Source organism: Triturus cristatus, chromosome 2_1 (genome assembly GCF_964204655.1).
Source record: "Triturus cristatus chromosome 2_1, aTriCri1.1, whole genome shotgun sequence".
Taxonomy (NCBI): Eukaryota; Metazoa; Chordata; class Amphibia; order Caudata; family Salamandridae; genus Triturus; species Triturus cristatus.
The window spans coordinates 1022169062-1022181682 of NC_140581.1; the positions used below are offsets into that span (position 1 = coordinate 1022169062).

The window sequence follows — 12621 nt, forward strand, 5'->3', positions numbered from 1 at the left end:
TAAAACTATTTATGGCTAATCTAATAAACCTTCTTTGTTTCCCACTGATGAATCCACCAATTGGTAACACATACTTCTAACCTATAGATTCACCTCCCGCCTTCCGCTGGGCTAGAAAAATCTGACTAGAATATTAATTTCTTTCCAGACATTCCAAAGTAGGGAACAAATAGTCAAAGCCATTCATCTTTCGTTATAGGTTTGATCAGTTGTCTCCAGTAAAACGGATGATAGTGACAGATATGACCGATTTAAAACCAGTGTCCAGAATGGGTTGGCTTCCCCAAGGAGTAGGGAGAGTGACCCTTGACCAAATATGGGGTAGAGATGGCCTAAGGTGTGCTCCAAGAGAATGACTTTATTAACTTTGTTCAGATTTGTTAAGTCTTAAGGGAATAAAAATACAGTTTGATTTTAGCTGGTTTAAAGAGATCATTTTTATGGGAAACTTAGATGTCAATGCCAGTCAAGAGGTTGAAATATGCTCTTAGAATATCAATATGTTACAGAATTAAAAAAATGAGAAATGATAGTAAGCTAAATAGGAACATTAGCTTTGGATATCATTTTACAAGCGACTTAACCAGGCAGACCGGTAGAAGAAAGTCGTGGGTTTAAGGGGATAATTGACTCTGCGGTCGTTGCTAAATCTGAATTAATGGCCCACACAGCAATGACTGTGAAATCTTCTTTATTCATAAATCAACCCCAAACACAGGTTACAAACAAACTCCACCGCAAAACCGATCCAACATTTCAACCCTTGCATAAATACCAGGTATTTAACTAACAAACAGAAACACTCTGAATTCCACCTGTGATTACATACTATACTTATGTACACACCACTACAGAGACCTTGAGCTGACAAGCACCTACAGTGACCGCACTCTAAAAACTTAAACAAAAGAGCCACCCACTCAATTCAGTCGTTCTATTTTTTAACCGTAATGAGGTCAAATGAGGGCTTCAGTCTGCATGTGCCTAATTACACATCAGGATACATTTTGGAATGATGTTGGCTTAAGCAAACCACCAGAGAAAGCCCTTTTCTTTAGAATTGCTGGAGTAAGTTCTGACGATATGGAGCACATTTTGATCACTTCATTGCTGAAGTGTGTGAACAATTGTAGAATATCAACCAATAGGCCATGTGTGTGGCCTGGTTCTTTTCTGGATACACATTGTTGGTTATGGCTGCTCTCTACAAGAGAGAAGTAGGGCTCTGCCTCCTCCCACACACTTGAGGATGCTGAGACAGTAATGAGACTGTAAGTGTGAGCAGCCGATGGCCTCGTATGTGCTCTCTGTACTAGTTCACTCTGTATTTAATTCTCTTCACCGATGATTTAACTTGACTCTTATTTCCAAGTACATTTCCAACAGTTGGAGTGACTTGTATTTTAGGCTGGCTCTTCTCCGTTTGAGGCATGCTTCCTCCCCCACCTGTTGAGAACAGTCTTAGACGGCACCGCTTGCACTATCCGGGCAAGGGGCGAAGAGATGCGCTCGGAAACCGCGTCCATGTCCCATTTATAATCACAAATGAACACTTAACGCTGGGTATAAAGGCACCTTACAATGTACTCTAATCTATTTGGTTACCGTCCTCGATGCTCCACTTGATCCTTGGCGACATTGTGGGAACATTATACATCCTCTTTATATTAGAGGAAGCTTTAGATATATTTACTTTCACTCCAGCACCGCTAGATGCACAGTACTCTCAATAAAGTTCAATTGACGCTCCTAAGATGGCCGCCCTCCGCCGCATTTTAGCGTTTCAGGTAACAACGCTATGACGAGTCGCATTAATACGGAACACCAAGTAGGCATAACCACAGGAGCCAGAGCAGGGTTAGGATGTCCGCTAGTTGCGCGCCACCCTTTTGTAAGTAGCGTCCTTATTCGTCTAAAATTGAACAGTTTATGAAGAGGCCGGTAAGATTGTATGACTTGTGCTTATGTTTAGATGTGTGCGGCTGCCCGCCTTTTGTTGATTTTATTTTTACAGAATTGAGCAACGAAGTGCTCATTTGGCAGACCCGTTAGCATCGGACCTCATTACCAGGGGGGAGTCAGGTTTGTGTGATGTCAGCCTTGAGTGTCATGCGATGTGTATCACACTACTACTGCGATGTCTTTCACGTTATGTGAAGTGTACCACCCTGACTAAGCTACTAGTATGACACTAATCTATGTATATTTCTACATCGAGTACGTTTTTTCTCTGTATTGCTCGGTGGTCCCGTGATGATGCATTTTTCAACATTTGTTCACTGCTAGCAGCGGGGCTTCCAGAAGCGGCCGTTTTCCATGTTTCGGTTTCTTTTTAAGGTCTGGGCTGCTTTTAATTATCTGGCCTGTCTTCCCTGCTCTCACGTTTTGAAAGACGTGTAAGGAAATAACACTAGAACGTTTTTCTTTGCTACATTCTTGAGAGAGGGGCTGTACCTCGTGAAGCACTGAGAGCCACCGAGTGCTGTGTGAATTTTAAGCTCGGACTGAAAGGGGTAAAGGGGCAGAAGTGGGTCAGAAGTAGCGATCAGTGCTCGCATTTGAGAGTGATTAAGCTATTGACATTGTAAATAACAATGCCGTTTCTTTAACCCCTTCAGTGCCCGCCCCTTTCCCCGCCCTGTGCCGGCCGTTGCATTAGCGGGCGGGGTCTATGACGAGCTGGACTCGTCATGGGCACAGCGCTACCGCGGCCCATGACGAGTCCAGCTCGTCATGGGCACTGAAGAGGTTAAATGTTTTAAACACAAAAACATAAACAAAAATAATGTCATGAGCAATGCCAATAGCTTTAACTTTAACAATGCCGAGACCATTGCATTGTAAATGCTTGTGTTCCCTTTATAGTGGCGCACTGTTTTTAGAAAGCCGGTATTTCATGTTAATGCTAATGGCTCTGGAACTCGTTACAAATGTGGATGCAGACATCATGTTATTTTATGATGTCTGTGTAGATTAACCCGCATTTGTTTCACCAAAGGAAACTTGCACTGTTTCACGGATTGAACTAGCATAATTTGTGGACCTTGTTTATTGTGAGTTGCCCTTTTTTTGGTGCAAGAGTTCCATTGTGCAAGACTCTATCTGCGTGCGCCAAATAATGGGCAGGTTATTCTACCCAGAATGAGGAATAACATGCAAACCTGGGAAAACCGGGCATGTCATTCCTCCTTCTGGGGGCGAATAATGAATGGACACTTTTCTGCTGATTCCATCTGCTTTGAGCAGGTGGTAAATAGAAGAGGGGAGTGCTGTGGTTCAGGGGCCGGTGGCAGAGTGCTGTGGTTCAGGGGTCGGTGGCAGGGGTTGAGGGCACCGGGGAGGTAGGGTGAACAACTGGCATCCGTGCAAATTCAGGATGGTGAGTGTAAAAATTCAGGACAAAGGGTAAAAATTCAGGACAAAAATTCAGGACAAGAGGTCAAAATTCAGGACAAAAGGTAAGTTTTACAGACACATCAGTGGAGGTTGTGCAATAGTATGTAAGTAAGTAAATAGACAGCCACTTAAACACAAGTGAAAATAAGTTTATATTAAGTTGAAACAATCGTGTACTTCATGGTTTTTAGGTCTCGGCTAGCGAAGGCTGCGCTTGCGCAGTCTCGCTCGCGAGATTTAATGACTTGGAGAAGAGGGGCTTGAACCCGCCCCTCTTATCCCCTCTTCTCCATTGGCTGGCCTCTTGAATGCTGGCCAGCCATTGGAGAAGAGGTTTGTCTCTCCGAACAGGCCCCGTCCTTTTCGGATTTGGGGGCGTGTTTTTTGCAACTTTTCTAATTATCTCCTCCAGCCAATGGCAAGAGGAGAGAAAAGAAAAACACCCCCCGAATTCGAAACCGCCGCTGCGTTTCTCCGAGGCATTTCTGCTTCGCCTCGGAGAAAGGCAGTGGTGTGCTCGTCCTCTCCCCCTGCTCTCGGGCAACCCTGCTCACCTCTGGTCCTGATCTTGCTGAAGATGTCCCTATCGAGTGGTAAGACTGTTCTTATCTTCTTCACCCCACCGACATCTTCACTCGGCGCTGATCACACCACGCTTCCCGCACCTCTAGCATGCTTTTCAACCCTCAGCATTAGTGCGTGCTTCTACTTTTTGGGAACTCGCTTCCTATGCCGCAGTGCTCTGCCACTGTTTACGACTGTTGTTGTGGTTTCCGCTGGCATATACGCTACTTTGGGGCGCTTGTTTTGTTTTCCACAAAGCTGTCTCGCGCAAGCTCGCGCATGTGCAGTACCAGGCCTCAATCTGCCTAACCTCAGTAGTCCTGAGGTCTCAGCGCCAGGATACCCTTGGGGTGACAGATGCGCTTTACAAGAAATAAATACAGCATCGCTACAACTGGACAAGAAAGTTTATCTGGACATACTCAGAATAAAGAATAATAGTATAGTAAATTTATTGCTATAAAATGTACAGACAAGTATGAAAACTCTCTGATTGTTTTTAGACAAATTGAATCATCCAGTTGTACATTTTCTTATTGTTGTTTTCTTTTGTTAGTGTGTTGTATGTGGCATGAGTGTTTGTATGCAAGATTAGTATGCAAGATATGAATGTAGGGATTCAATTAGCCTTTCGATGGGCTAAATATTCTGTGTCTTTGTCATTTTAATAATGTCCAATTGTAATAATTTGTTTTTCAGTATATTTGGAAATTATTGGAAACTATAACACTGTAAATGAAATGTTCACAATCACCTTTTTGATACAAAAAAATGCTTTTGCTTATTAAATGAAAAATAAACAAAGATAAAAAGTTAATATTTTTGTGTGTGTATACATTGTATCTTGGAGGTCATCACTGTAGGTGCGCATGTTTGTTAAAACTTAATGAGAGCATTTGCTGGTAAAAGAAAGAAATATAGGCCGTCAAAGAGGTCACTTCACTTTAATTCTTGTTTTTTCCCCCCTCTTGAGCCTAAAAATCTTTTTTGGGGGAAAACCTTTTCTCAGATACAAGAAATAAATACATACATACATACATAAATAATGTAAGCACTTACGGCATTCACGACAGCCAATCCCACGGCTGGACATAATCGGGGGAGTAGGCGGGCTGCGTGATATTTAAAATAACCTAGGATTGGATCATCGTTGGCACCTTCACCAATCCCAGCGTGCTGCACAGGCTCCAGAGGCGCTGATTGGCCATGGGGTCCGCACGTGCCCCTGCGGTGTACAAAACACTCACCGAGCCGTCCCCGGTCTCCGCCAGTGGGCGGGCGCCAAGCAGCGTGGAGCGGGCCCGGTCTGGCTGGTGGAGGACCCATGGTGAGTCAATCACGGGCGGGGGATCCAAGCAGCGGGATGACAGCCCGTCTCGGTCCAGCTGTCCACTGGGGTGCCCCGGGGGAAGTCGGTCAATGAGAGGGAACTGAGCAACGACTGCTCTAGCTGCCTGCACTGCTGCCCAGGTAGGGGAGCTCAGGCTTGTTGTGGGGACTGACATCAGACTGTGGGTGCAAGTCGTGTGGTATCTTTAGGTTTACTCCACTTGTATGTCACCAATTGGATGGCACCGTAGGGGTACTTTGCAGCTACCTGCTCCTCACCTGGTTTTAGGCTGAGCAGGGCGGTTCTCGTTATGCATGTCACTCATGCGCCAGGCTACACTGTTAACATTTGGAAATATATTATTTATCCTTCATGTGTTTGCAATTTTTATATTAAAAATTGATTTGTTCGTGGAATATGATACTTAGAGTCGGACCCTATTCCATTTTCCTGCATTGTAGTACATTTAATGTTAACGTTTGAACAGTTAAATATTTTGATGCTGTTTTAAGTACATATTTTTGTCTAACTATTTTGGGTGGATGATACCTATTTTAAGTGTATTTTTATTGTGTATTTAGAGCAGACGATTGTCACGCCATCAGAAACACCTTTTAATAACTGTGTGTGTGTGTGTAGGTGGCTCTGTGGGTGGCTCTATTTCTGTGTGAGTGGCTCTGTGTGTGTGGGTGGCTCTGTGTGTGTGGGTGGCTTTGTGTGTGTGGCTCTGTGTGTGGGTGCAAATGCAAAAGGTCTCGCATTTGAGAGTGATTAAGCTATTGACATTGTAAATAACAATGCTGTTTCTTTATATGTTTTAAAAACAAAAACATAAACAAAAATAATGTCATGAGCAATGCCAATAGCTCTAACTTTAACAATGCAGAGACCATTGCATTGTAAATGCTTGTTACTATAGATGTTCATGTGAGTGAAGAGTCTTGCGGAGGAGAAAGACAGCCTATGATTAATGTCACCAACATGTATGTTTGCAAACGAAAGCCACAAAGGTCTTTTAGCGATAGGCGGTACACGCTATGTGCCTTGAAACCTTTATTTCACTGCTAACACATATTTGGTGATGTCCTATAAACGTATTTCTTGGCATTGAAGTGGTCCTGTGTAAGTAGTGATGCTGCCCGTTCTAGTGCAGATGTATGTCTTTTATCTTTCATATAGTTCAAGATTTCATTTGTGCTTTCACTCCCCCATTTTTCTATCATAGGAAGTTGAATTCTGTTCTCTGCGAGAAGCTTTGTCTTTTGTGTCGTTAATTGATGGATACTACAGACTAACAGCAGATGCACACCATTACCTCTGTAAAGAAGTTGTAACGGCTAGGATGCTTGAAAACATTCAGAGCAACTGCCATGGGCCAGTTACGTAAGTAGTATTTGCTATATTACTATTATTGTTCCGAATAATTAAGCGTCTAACTGGTTTTATCACACTAAGGTACACTTTTCCACACTCCAAATTGTGTGGTTATCAAGCAAAGGTTCAACGCACGATGTGAGCTCTCAGTATTGTTCTTTACTATCCTAATAGTTGCTGATTAGAATCTTCTGAATGATGTCTCTTCTCTGCTTTCAGGCATCAGATTTGTCTCATGGTGGACTCATCAATTCAGTTGGAGGGGCCATGAGTGTTGAACTCGTTGCATTTTTTCAAGGACTCTTATACATTTTAGCAGTGTAAAATTACAACCTCTTCTGGTTGGAAGATGTCATGCTGCTGACTTTAAATAGACTTATCTTCTGATGGATGCTTCTCTTTACCACTGCATGTGCGGTTAGATCTAGCCAAGTTGCCTCACCCTGTGCCTCCTCCGATTGCTATTGCAGTTTGTGATCCGCAAGGTGTCACTGGCTGAATGTGTACATCCTGGCATATAAATATTCAGCTAGGTGGTGCACCCTCAGAAAATCCCCTAAAGATCCAGTTATATCTAGTGGCATAGGACCCTGGCACCGGACTCTGGACCCCACCCTGCCCTGCTTGTTACAGTACCACATGACGCTGGGGGTTGCACGTGAGAACCTGCACCAGCCTTCCTTTGATGGGTGGCAGGAAGGCCTTTAAAGACAGGTGAATCGTCTGTATCTCCAGCAAGTTGATGTGGAGGCCACTGATTTCCAGATAACCTCCCCAACCCAATAATGAAACATCTGTTACCGCCTTTAACTCTGGATGGGGCAGGGAGAGTCTACCACTAGTCCAATTGCAGTTGACAGCCACCACTGCTTAACAGTTGCAGTCTCCTCTGATACCTGGACAGAATCTGAGAAGTTGTCCTGGTGCTGGGTCCACTGCGACTTCTGGTCCCACTGCAAAGCACACATGTGCCATCTGCCATGGTAGACAAGTATGATGCTAGTAGGCCAAGAAGTCTCCGAGCTAGTTTCATTGAAACCCCGACAGGCGTTGAAACATTGGGATCATAGCATGAATGTCTTGGGCTTGTTGGGCCAGAGTAAAGGATTGAAAGTACGCAGTATCCAGGATGGGGCATTTGGAATCGCTCCAGTAATTAAAAGTAGCTCAACAAGCTCAGAAATGAATCGATATTTTCAGTTCTCCTTGTGGACTTGTTTTGAGCACGTGGGCAATGCAGCGTGGCTGTGAAGTGTTAGTTGTTCGTAGCCTTGAGAACTGTAAATCTCAAACCAGTCCAGTTGATTGCATCTTGCAGAACCAAGACAATCTAATTACTTGGAGTCAGAAATGTATTGATTGAAATGTATGTAATGTATCCTATCCTAGTGTGAATGGCGTTTGATGATAATCTACCCTCCCCATTGTCTCCTTAGCACTTCTATTCCGCCTTTAATACCATGCTTTCATAAAGCTATGCTTTCCCATCAGATTCAATCTGTTCCGCTTATTGTTCAGGGGGATTTAAGTTTTTTTCGATGTTCTCACTGCCGACCTGCCCATCACCTTAGGTTAGACTTTCAGCACCCTCCGCCATTTAACAGATTCCAGATTTGTATGCCCTTTTTTCTTATGGATCGTCTGTGTCAAAACGAGCTACCTGGTATCCCTTTTCCTGTCACCCGCATTCCTTGGCTCTCACCTCATCATCCTCATATTCCACTTCAGCCCTGTTTCTATATAACTGTTATATGCCATAAATCTGATTTTTTGATTCCATTACTTTCTTACAAAATGTGTCAATATTAAAAGATCTACATTATATATGAATAAAGCAGAAGGATAAGCATCCGAACATGCAAAAGCGGGAACTGTACATTGCATGTTGCTGTTGTAGAGCATGACCCAGTCTCACCCTTCACAACATGAAGTGATTATGATTTGAAAGCTCCAGTGTGACACACTGTTAGAAATGGTGTTGTTGGTTGGCTTGGGTATGCACCTAAGCCAGGCAGAACCCACCACTTTAGCCAGGGCAAGTCAGTTACACACCAAAGATAACCTGTGCTCACCCTCTGGTAGCTTGACGCAGAGCAGGCACACTTATCAGTAGAGGCAATGTGTAAAGTATTTGCAGAATACGCACACAAACACCATCAATACACCACAAAAGAGTCTCCACTCAGGAAAATATAAAAATATATAGTATATTATATGGAAACTCAGACCAAAACGACATGAATCATAAAAACTGTGCATATTATGTAAATACTTCAGACAGTACTCATCCTGGGAAATAGAAAGCAAAAATGGCATGTATCCATAGTCACTCAAGGCATGTAATGCACAGTACAGCACATAAACAACAATAGTATATTCTCTCTTGGAGAAAGCCAGATCAAAACGACATCCAGCATACATGCATACCTTTCACATACTATCAGCCCGTAACAACATCAATATATGTGACTTTTCGAGGCGGATCACATCTGGGGCCCGTCGGCGAGCCTAGTGGCATGAATTTATTTTGTATTATGGTCGGTATATTGACGACTGCTTGTTTATATAGACAGGCAGCCATAAAGATTTGGTAGAATTTTTTGAACATATGAATTCCAACCTTTTCAATATCACCTTTACCATGACATCAGATTTGGAGAGGATTATTGTAGTGGGTCCGGGTGACAGATACGCAGGCTCAGGCTTTAAGAGGTTCTAGGGAGTTTTTATTTCAACAGTATACACAGTAATTCGTTCCCACTGGAGGACAGCTGCCTGTGGTAGGTGTTGCTTCGTGGGATGTCTTCCAGGGTGTTCCCTCTTTCTCTTGGCGGTGGCTCGGAGGGGTGGTCTGGTCTGGTCTCTCCGGTGTATATGCCCCAAAAGATAAAGGAAAGCAGGTGTCAGATAAACGCTGGGTACTGTGGTGGCGTTAGGGCCGGGAGTGAGGGACACCATGTTGGGGAACAGTCGTTGCGTGCCTAGGTGCTCAGGGGAAGGTGTTGTGGTCTGATCGGGGCTGAAGTGGCTACAGGCGGCTTTATTCAGAGGCGTTTTCCCTTCCCCACCCACCCCGCAACTTTCCCTCGTACCTGCTCCAGCCACGCTCCTCCCCCGGGAACGTGGCAGGGCGCCTCACGGATGTGTTGGCCTCCTGGCTTGTAGGTTTCTCCCCTCGTAGTCGTCACGTCGAGGTGGGTTCTTCCGCCTTCCGTCCGGCCTCCGCGGTCAGGCCTTCTCCTCCACTCCAGCTCCGTCGTTTCCGCTCCCTTCCGCTCGGGCTCGCACTCCTCCGATATTCCCAAGTCCGTCTCCCGCTCCTCCACTCTCCTCCTCTCCGACTCCCGCTCCTCCACTCTCTCTCGACCTCCGGGGAAACGCCGTCCGTCGTCTCTCTTCTCGGACTCTCCTTTGAAGTCCCGCCGATGAAGACGTCATCCGGGGGAGGGGCTTCCACGCAGGGAAACTCCGTCTTAAAGGTATGTTGCTCATCCTCTATCGTCCAATCGAGGCGATTGTACGGAGCCCAGTTGTCCAGCCGGGAATGTCCCTCAGATGCCTGCGTGGTGAGAGAAGGGTTTTTAGCGCAATCAAGTGCCGGACAGTGACAGTCAGGGGTGTTTATGGCACCGCTATCCCCTACCCCGTCACACACCTCCCCCCCTGGCGTCTCCCGATCGGGGAGAGGAAAGACCCGTGACAAGAAATCGGCGTTGCCGTTGTCCTTCCCTTTTCTATGTCTCACTGTGAATGCGTATGGTTGCAAGGACAAGAACCAGCGCAGTATGCGTGGGTTGGAGCTACGGTTCTGGTACATCCAGCGCAGAGGCGCATGATCTGTATATAACAGGAATGGTTTGCCCTCCAAATAGTAGTGTAACTTGTCAACGGCCCACTTGATGGCCAGACACTCTCTTTCTACCGTGGGATATTTGGTTTCCCTAGGGAAGAGCTTGCGGCTAACAAAGAGCACTGGATGTTCCAACCCGTCCGCCCCCTCCTGTGATAGAACAGCCCCGAGACCCAATTCGGAGGCATCCGTGGCCAGGATAAAGGTCCTAGAAAAGTCGGGGGAAGCTAGGATTGGTTGTGTGGTTATGGCTGTCTTTAGGGTCGTGAAGGCCTGTACTGCCTCCAGGGAGGGGTGTACCAGGTCTCGTGGTTTTGCGCTTTTCTGGAGCAGATCAGTAAGAGGGGCTGCTATGTCGGCAAATTTAGGTATAAACCTTCTGTAATACCCTATAAGTCCCAGGAATGCCCGTAGTTCTCTTTTAGACTGTGGGAAGGGAGTCCCATCAATGGCTTTCACTTTTTCCGTTTGGGGGGTTATTGTCCCGTCTCCCAGTACGAAACCCAAATAGTTCACGCGGTGGAATGCCGCCCTAGACTTCTTGGCGTTCACATGTAAGCCTGCTTTCTTCAGGGCGGTTAGGACGGTATCCACGTGTTGTAGGTGTTCCTGCCAGGTTCTACTGTGTATGACGATATCGTCAAGATATGCGGAACAGAAGGCCGTGTAGGGTCTCAGGATGGCGTTCATGAGGCGTTGAAAGGTGGCAGGTGCCCCATGTAGGCCGAAGGGAAGGACGGTGAACTCGTACAGTCCCTCCTCTGTGATAAATGCGGTCTTCTTCTTGTCGCTTTCTCGGAGGGGCACCTGCCAATACCCCTTCGTTAGGTCAAGTGTGGTGATGAATACCGCGTCCCCAAGTTTCTCGATCAATTCGTCCACCCGCGGAATGGGATAAGCATCAAATGTTGAAATGGCGTTTAATGCGCGGAAGTCCATGCAGAAACGCCGTGACCCGTCTGGTTTGGGCACCATCACAATAGGTGATGCCCACACGCTCCTTGATGGCTGGATGACGCCCAATTGCAGCATGTCATAGACCTCCCGTCTTATGGCTTCTCGTCGGGCCGCAGGTATCCTGTATGGTCGTTGTTTCACAATCTTTCCTGGTTGGGTCTCGATGACGCGTTCTACCAACGTGGTTCTCCCTGGTAAATCTGAGAAAATGTCTTTAAACGGTTGCAGCGTCTCCATGAGTTCTTTCTTCTGTTGCGTGGAGATCTCTTTGTTCACCACATGTTCGGTAATCTTGGAATCAGTATTCTGACCCGTGGGTATAAGGAACTGGGCATTTGTCGGTGGGGGTCCTATCCACTTCTTCAGCATGTTTATGTGATATGATTGGAGTTTTGTGGGGGATACCTGCAATCTATAGGTCGTATCCCCGATAGTCTCCCGGACTTCATAGGGACCCACCCACTCGTTTTTGGTCTTGTTGGCGATCGATGGCAGGAGAAGTAGAGCCCAGTCCCCCTTCTGTAACCTCCGGAGTTTCGTCCCCTGATCGTAATACCGTTTCTGTTTCGTCTGCTGCTGTTCCAAATTGGAGCAGGCTAGGGCCTGTAGCTTCCCTAACTTGGACCTGAGTCGTTGGGTGTAGTCGAGAAGGGATCTCTGTTCTCGGTCTTCTTCGGACTCCCACACGTCTTTTGTTATCTCCAATAAAGAGCGAGGTTGTCGCCCGTACAACAATTCAAAGGCCGAACAGCCCAAACTGCTTTGTTTTTGTGCCCTTAAGACGTACAGCGCTAGGGGTAACAGACGGTCCCACTCCTGGCCCTCAGCCGTGAGCATTTTCTTTAGTGTTCCCTTTAGGCTTTGGTTATATCTCTCGACCAGACCGTCTGTCTGCGGATGATATACAGAGGTACGTAGGTGGTGTATATCTAGGGTTTTGCATACTTCTTTCATCAATTTAGAGGTGAAGGGCGTACCCTGGTCCGTTAAGATCTCTTTAGGAAATCCCACGCGAGAGAACAACTCCACCATTTTCTCCGCGACATGCACTGTAGTCTGGGTGCGTAAAGGAAAGGCCTCGATGAACCTTGTGGCATAATCAACCACCACGAGGGCGTATAGGTGTCCTTTCGCAGATTTCGGCAGGGGT

General features: G+C 46.0%; 1 protein-coding gene across 1 annotated transcript in view; it reads left to right on the top strand.

Moving 5' to 3' along the window:
* Window positions 1–12621, top strand: part of JAK2 (Janus kinase 2) — a 1019755-nt gene that overhangs the window by 751863 nt on the left and 255271 nt on the right. Inside the window, exon 9 of the mRNA XM_085635055.1 lies at window positions 6516–6673. Within this exon, the coding sequence (XP_085491181.1) occupies window positions 6516–6673 (158 nt within the window). The remainder of the gene's footprint in view (window positions 1–6515; window positions 6674–12621) is intronic.